The following is an 8429-nucleotide window of genomic DNA, read 5'->3' on the forward strand; positions in this document are numbered from 1 at the left end:
ATGCTTTCCACACAGACATGGGGCCAGTACAGTGGACTATGTCATGACTTCACCGAGCTTCATCTCTAATATTCAGGATCTCAGTGTGGGTCCTAGGCTTGTTGGAGTAGCAGTTGACCATGCTCTTCTGACTTTTTTAGTCTCTTTCCAGTATAGTGCCTCTCAGAGACAACGGAGGATTGCACACACACGGTATACTTTTACTCCAGAGACGGACTCAGTTTATGTGGAAGAGATTTACAGACGGATGTGGGCAGCCGAGCCTGTATATACCGTGGAGGAGATCACCACTTTATTGACGGAGATCTTGCATGGGGCAGCAGCAGAGGCATACCCACACACTCAACCAGATCAGAGAAGTTCTGGGAACATGCCTCAGAATAGTTGGTATGATGAGGAGTGCAAAGAGATGAGAGTTCAGATTCAGAGCGAGCTTATACTTGGAGTCATTACATATAGACAGTCTCGGATTGCCCTTCGGCATTTAGTGCGACGGAAGAAGCGGGCCTTCTTAGCCCAGATGGAACATGATTTGTATCAGCTCTTTTTGAGTCGAGATTCAGGTGAGGCCTGGCGTCTCTTCCATGAGCACTCACCTCCTCCAGTGATTACTTCTCCTGAGATTTGGGGTCAGTACGCAGCATCATTATATACAGTACCTGGGCAACCACCATTACCAGACCCTCTAGAGCCATGTCCAGCCACTAGTACCTTCTTTACCACTGAGATGGTGAAGAACGCCATTGACAGGATGAGGACTAGGCGAGCATATGATCATGATGGTTTGGTGGCAGAGCACTTGATACATGCTAGCGATTTACTGTCAGAGGTTCTTGCAGGGTTGTTTAACCGTGTCATGTGTGAGGGACTACCCGAGTCCTGGAGGTTATCTACAATTGTACCTCTTTTCAAGGCAGGGAACCCCACGGTGCCAGGGAACTACTGTACTATTATGATAGGGCACACATTGGCACGGTTGTATGCATCCATTCTTAAACAGCAACTGAGTAAATGGGCAGAAAATGAGGGCATACGAGCAGCAGGACATGCTGTATTCAGGAGGGGTTTCTCCACTTTGGACCATATTCTTACACTCGAGTCATTATTGAGGAGGGTCGGGCAAATGGGAGACGGATGTATTGTTGCTTTGTGGACTTCCGCAAAGCATTTGACACAGTGTCGAGGGCCAGATTGATGCACAGGTTACTGCAATTGGGAGTACCCACAGAGATCATATGGGGGATCATGGCTTTATACGGCTCAGTGACTGGGCAGGTACGCACCCTTGAGGGGATTTCTGACATTGTTCATTCCACTATAGGAGTGAAACAGGGGTGTCCTTTGTCCCCTACACTTTTTGGTATGTATGTAGATGAGGTCTCTGACTACATTGACAGAGAGGGTGACAGAGGCGCTCAGCTAGCAGGGACATGGATCCCTTTATCATTATATGTTGATGATATTGTATTAATATCAGAGTCGCCAGAAGGCATGCAGAGACAGTTGGATGCATTGCACAACTTTGCAGAGGATAGTGGACTGTTTGTGAACCTTGGTAAAACCAAGGTTATGGTGTTTAACACCGCACCACAGTGGGTCAAGAGATCGGCACCTACACTCGTATATGGTCAGGACACTGTGGAGTACACAGATGAATATACATAGCTGGGGGTGGTATTCACGGGACCGAGGTTTACCTTGAGGAGAGCAACAGAGGCTAGACTGTCGAGAGCCTATGCGGCATTGGGAGGGCTGGAGAGGATGTGTTCGTAGGTTCCGTTTGAAGAACCACGAACAAAGCTATGGCTCTTTGATACTTCGGTTGCTTCAACTATGCTTTATGGGGTCCAGGTCTCGGGACCATCTGTGAATCATGACAGTTGGAGGAACATGGAAAGACCCTTGCTATTTATGATAGCGCGGATGATTAGAGCCAAGGCCTCCGTACCACATGCGATTATTCGAGCGGAGGTAGCCGCCCCTCCTATAGAGATTGAGACTCTTACCAGATCAGTGTCCTTTATGCACAGTCTATGGGATACACATAGAGGCAGATATACTAGATTGGCTCTTGAGTCCTCTAGACAGTTAGCGATGCAGGGAGACGCATCATGTTGGTATGCGCAGATGACCTCATGGTTTCAGAGGCATGGTCTCAGCATGGATAGATTGCCTCCTTTTTAGTATTCCTTGGATGCACCCTCCCTGACAGTCACACGAACGGAGATCACTAGACTCATTCGTCAGGATCTTATAGGGCACGAAGATGGCTTTCTATAAAGAGCATCTTCTCCAACTTTCGGGAGATGGGTTTGTGACTCGTCCGAGCTACATGGACACTCATTTGTCTTATGGTCTACGATGTGCTATTGGTCAGATTCGCACATCCTCACACCAGCTGGAGATTGAGACGGGTAGATTCAAAGGGAAACCACCGGAGTCTAGGATATGCCAACTATGTGGTAGAGAGCCAGAGACAGAGCTACACTACATATGCCACTGCACTGTGTATTATGAGATACTAGGGCACTTCCATTGCTTATTTAGGGAGGGTTTTGGACCCCTAGCTAGAGTCATGAGGTACCAAGATCAGAGATGCCTTGGCTTATATCTACTTGAGTTACACCGATATAGAGATAGTCTGTTGAGAAGACATGGAGTACGAGAGTCACAGAGACAGATCACAGACTTCTTTGGATCGAGGGAGCCAGGAGACCAACCAACAGCACAGTGTTGTACCCGCATTCATACCAGAGGCACCCTCATTGACAGGGCGACTGAGCTCGGGAGATCGAGACGACCACGACCGAGACACAGGAGCACACTCCATCGGCGGAGACTCCAGCAGAGGATCAGAGGCATTCTAGCACGACACCTAGATTGTCATTGAGGGCCTATTCTACATTTTCACATTTCACACTTCATTTTCAGTTTTCATTTTTACTTTCAGTACTTTTTGTACTTGTACTTCAGACATTGTATTAGATTCATCACTTTGTATTTGATGGTCTCATAGGTCATTTTGGCCTTTTGAAGACGTTAATATATCATTTCATTTCTCTCTCTCTCTCTCTCTCTCTCTCTCTCTCTCTCTCTCTCTCTCTCTCTCTCTCTCTCTCTCTCTCTCTCTCTCTCTCTCTCTCTGCCAGCGACCAGCAGCGCAGGTGACGACGTGCTGCTGTTGTTGAGGATGAGCTGCACGCTGGGCAGGTGACGACCTACAGTGGAGAGCAGCGTGCTGGGCCTGTGGGGTAGCAAGGTCAGCGGCAGCATAGCTCCTTCAGCACCTGCAGCGACTGACGTGCCTACCCGCAGCAACAACACACCCAGCTGTAGCCTTGCACAGAAATTTGCAACAGGGCAACACGCAGGTACTCACTCTCTCTCTCAACATTCAAGGGGATGGGCTGTAAACACTAGGCTTCCCGTGCGCTCAGCCTCGCCTCCTCGAGCTCGACCATGGCACCTCTTGACAGGAAAGAAGTGGAGGACATGATAGCCAGAGCTATCACACAGGCCAAGAAAGATGCGGACAAGGCACTGAACGCCGAAGTAAGGAGGATGACGGAAAAGATGAAGCAGATGGAGGATAACATTATCGGCCTCACAGAAGAAAAGGAGGCCTGGAAGAAAGCATTCGAAGAACTCCGTGACACCTCCAACACAGAGATACACCGTATACAAGAAAGCATCAACCACCTCCGGATCTCCAGGGAAGAGGGGGAAATCTCGAGCTTCGAAGACATAGAAGTAGAGATAAAAAATAAATTGAAAGCAGACATCAAAGAAGAGATCCAGACAGAAATGGAGGCCAAACAATCGGGATGGGTGGAAGTAGTTAAAAAGAATATCAAGAAGGAGGTATGCGAGGAGGTTCACATGGGAGAGCACTTGAGGGTTCAGCTTACTCTCGAGGAGGAGCGATTGCGCCAGATGAGGAAACACAATGTTAGGATCACTGGCCTTAAAGAGGGACCTTCAGCAGAGGAGGATGCACGAGAGCTTTGTAGCCAACTAGGCTACAAAGAGACTATGCCTTTTACAAAGGCATGGCGAGCCGGCCGTGACACCACTCGAGCTCGCCCGTTGATCATGCAGTTACGAGGAGATGAGGACCGCACCACCTTTTTTCGCAAAAGGGTGCTCTTACGAGGCCTCCAGGGCGGCCATATCTTTATGGACGAGGACCTCACTAGGATGCAGATCGAGCACAGGAAATCATGCATGCCCAGGGTCCTTCAGGCACGGAAAGAAGGTAAAAAGGCCTTCTTTCGAGATGGTAGAATCTTCATCAACGGCCGCCCAATCTCATAGGGATTCGGGACCTGTGAGACACATACACTAGCACAGGAGACACCACTCAAAGGGGCAGTCTGGAACTGCAATGGTTCTATATGGACACATCCGGAGCGCCTAGAGGAGATCATCAGTGAGCATGACTTTGTATGTTTTACAGAGACACATGAGAGCCCAGAGAGAGGACTACCTGTAGTCATAGGATTCCAGTGGGAGTCGACTTACAAGACCATCACCAGACAGAGTACAGCTCGGGGGTCAGGAGGGGTGGCCATACTATTCAAACAGAGCTTACACAACCGGATACAGGTGATGAGTAGAGACGAGGAGGCATGCTATATGTGGGTACGGCTAGAGCTCACCCACGAGAGAGAGCTATACATTGCCATATGCTACTTTTCACCACATGGATCACGATATGCTATCCAGGACCCCTACTCTCGACTGTCGGAGGACATTTCTCACTACACATCACTCGGGGAAGTCCTCCTCATGGGGGACTTCAACGGGAGGACACAGAGCCGACAGTGTGAGATCTATGATATGGAGCAGCCGGAGATCATGAGGGCACTTGATGCAGAGGACATGGGGGTGAGTAGAGTGTCGGCAGATGGGGGACAGGACAACACTGGATATGGCAGACACCTTCTTGAGCTTGGCAGCAGGCACCATCTCGTTATTTATAACGGGATGGCGAGGTGGCCAGATTCTGGGGGATTCACTTGCTTCCCACACAGTGGCGGAGAGAGCACAGTAGACTATTTGTTGGGCTCTACCCAGACAGCAGAGCTTATACACTCCTTCAGCGTTGCACGCACACCGATAGGGGTGGATCATACTTATCTCACATTCTCCCTTTGTGCTACACAGCTTGCTGACCCCCCCGCCTCCCCCCCTCACACTTACACTACCATTTCTTTCACTCATGAGCTCACTCCTGTTTATATACATCACCTGCATGAGCACCTTATACACTTAGACCCCACAGCCCCTCTGGAGACACTCACCACACACATTACATCCATCTTACACGAGTCATCCACTCAAAGTTTCCCACATCGCATACACACACACCCTCCACGCACTGGCACTATGCCACAAAACAGGTGGTACGACGACGAATGTCGAGATCTACACAGACACCTACATATACTGGAGATCAGAGGGGAGATTACACATCGCCAGGCTCAGCGCAAGATGCAGACACTTACCCGTCGTAAAAGACGGGAGTGGGAGGAGCACCAGTATTGGGACATCTATCATTTACTCATGAGCAAGAATAGTGCTGAGGCATGGCGTCGGATCAGACCTCCCAGGCCATCCACTCCTATTCAGGACCCAGCGGCATGGCACAGATATGCCGAGAGCTTATACGAGATCCCAAGACAGCCACCCATACCTACGCCATCGGCTACCCGACCCACATCATCTACTTTCTTCACCACCTACATGGTGAAGAAAGCTATATCCCACCTACAGCATGGGAGAGCTAGAGATCAGGCAGGCCTATAGGCAGAGCATCTTATATATGGCTGTGATGCATTGGCACCACTCATTGCCCACCTCTTCAACCGCGCGCTTTCAGAGGGATTCCCAGAGTCGTGGACAGCGCACACCATCGTGCCTATCCACAAATCTGGGGATGCCATGGATCCTAGCACATATCGCACTATCATGATTGGTCCTATACTGGCCAAACTATATGGCGCGGTTTTAGAGGAGGAGCTCAGTTCTCTGGCAGAGGGAGAGGGCATGAGGACACCAGGACAGGCAGGCTTCCGCCGAGCTTTCTCTACTATTGATCATATCTTCACCCTTCGTTGTCTGATCGACCAGACACGGGTGAGGAAGAGGAGATTATATTGCTGCTTCGTTGACTTCCGCAAAGCATTTGACACAGTACCTAGAGAGAGACTTTTCCGATGTCTGGCTGCGCTTGGGATTGGAGAGGAGATGGCATGGGGGATCTATGCATTGTATGAGCATGTATCTGGCAGAGTGAGATGCCCGGGTGGATTATCTGACACCCTTGTGAGCACCATTGGTGTGAAACAAGGTTGCCCCCTATCACCTACACTCTTTGGTCTATACATTGACGAGATTGTAGACTTCATCTTGCACAGGGGTGGAGAGGGTGTAGATATTGCAGGGACTACTGTACACATACTCTTATATGCAGATGATATTGTCCTGATGTCAGAGACGGCAGAGGGACTACAACTACATTTGCAGGCCCTGGATGATTTCTGCTCACAGAGAGGACTCACGGTGAACCTTGGCAAGACCAAGGTTCTCATATTTCATACATCGGCTCAGATTCGCCGACAGAGTAGATTTACAGTAGCTGGAGGGGATATAGAAGTGACAGGCTCATATGTATATCTGGGGGTTACATTCATCGCAGCATCAGGGACCTTCTCCATGACACAGGCAGCCAGAGATAGACTTACCAGAGGATACGCATCACTAGCTCTCCATCAGGCAGCCAGAGATAGACTTACCAGAGGATACGCATCACTAGCTCTGATGGAGAGACAGTGCCACCAGGCCCACTTCCAGGAGCCCCGGACGAAGGGGTGGCTCTTTGACACACTGGTCACACCTGCACTCATGTATGCCTCGGCCATTTGGGGACCGGGACTGGCAGACTCAGTATGGACACAGATAGAGAGGCCACAGATTATTATGATCTCCAGGATGATTCGCAGCAAGCCATCAGTTCCACACGACATTATTAGAGCTGAGCTCGCTGCACCACCGATGTTGGTAGAGGCACTCTTTCAGACTGTTTGCCTTCTTCGCAGATTCAAAGATATGGATCCAGATAGGATCTCTCATAGAGCCTTCATTGCATCTAGAGAGATGGCACAGGCAGGGGACACTAGCTCATGGTATGCCTAGACAAGAGATTGGCTAGCTCAGCACGGTTTTGATATTGATAGACTACCACCACTCCAGTATGACACCCAGGCTCCGACCTATACCCTCTCACGCTCTGAGCGGAATAGGGTCATCAGACAAGAGATATGGCATACATATATTCAGAGGACATGGCGCAGGCCCACAGACACCCTACCTCCTAAAATGCTATATTACTATGAGCATTTTCTGAGGTTCTCAGAGCAGGGATTCATTGAGATTCCATCATACATGCAAGAGTACATGCCACACCGACTTCGGGTCAACATTGGCCAGCTACGAGTGTCATCACATCAGCTAGAGATTGAGAGTGGCAGAGCCAGAGGCATACCACGAGAGGAGCGTACATGCCGGATTTGCCAGACGGAGGTGGAGAGTGAGGAGCATTTTGTCATGAGATGCCCAGCATATACAGAGCTGAGAGAGAGATATGGCATTGGAGACTCATTACAGCAGCATATGATAGGCCGAGAGCAGAGGAGGTTTGGCCAGTTCCTGGTTGCGGCTTTAGAGGTTCGAGAGCAGTTGTTACAGCCACGCCAGAGTCAGGATAGCAGGACACAGACTACCATCACACAGTTTTTCCGACGAGCAGGACCAGACCTCCCCACACTACCTACACAGAGTAGAGCGCTTACCCTTCTGCAGGCAGAGTCTCAGAGGGCACGTCGGAGACCGAGGCTCCCAGGATACAGGACACATGGGTGTCACCAGAGGGAGATCTCGAGGATACTAACCTTACACCATCAGTATCTAGAGCAGAGTGATGTACCAGCACCAGGAGATCCAGCATTCCAGAGATACCTGAGCAGGCCACCACCGATGTACCACATTCTCTACCCTACATATGTTGCTTGTTTTTAGATACCCTCCCTATCATCTCATGGTGGTATCACCTTGCAGCCCCTAGTTGAGCCTGATGATGCGTGAGCACACCTCGACACGAGGACCCACACTATACATTGTACACCACATGCACCACCCTACCACACCCTCTTGCATAGTATAAGCTCATTTCAGTTTGTACCCTTTTTTTATTTTCCGATGCCTAGAGCATCAACACAGGTATATGATATTGTCTCATAGGTCGAGTTCGGCCTTTCGTAGACGTTAATAAAGCTTTCTTTCTTTCTTTTCTTTCTTTCTCTCTCTCTCTCATTGCGCAAGATGATGGCTTCGCCACATAACAAAACACCCTCGAGGACGTTGAAGGC

The 8429-nt window shown here is 49.6% G+C and overlaps 1 protein-coding gene across 1 annotated transcript; it reads left to right on the plus strand.

Annotated features, from left to right (window-relative positions):
- The first annotated feature begins 4635 nt into the window (after window positions 1–4635).
- On the plus strand, window positions 4636–5808 carry LOC147420205 (uncharacterized). Its single transcript, XM_086504495.1, has one exon. It carries the CDS (start codon window positions 4636–4638, stop codon window positions 5806–5808), a length of 1173 nt encoding a protein of 390 aa, XP_086360621.1.
- The last annotated feature ends 2621 nt before the right edge of the window (window positions 5809–8429 follow it).

Source organism: Adiantum capillus-veneris, chromosome 28 (genome assembly GCF_014529385.1).
Source record: "Adiantum capillus-veneris isolate H3 chromosome 28, ASM1452938v2, whole genome shotgun sequence".
NCBI lineage: Eukaryota > Viridiplantae > Streptophyta > Polypodiopsida > Polypodiales > Pteridaceae > Adiantum > Adiantum capillus-veneris.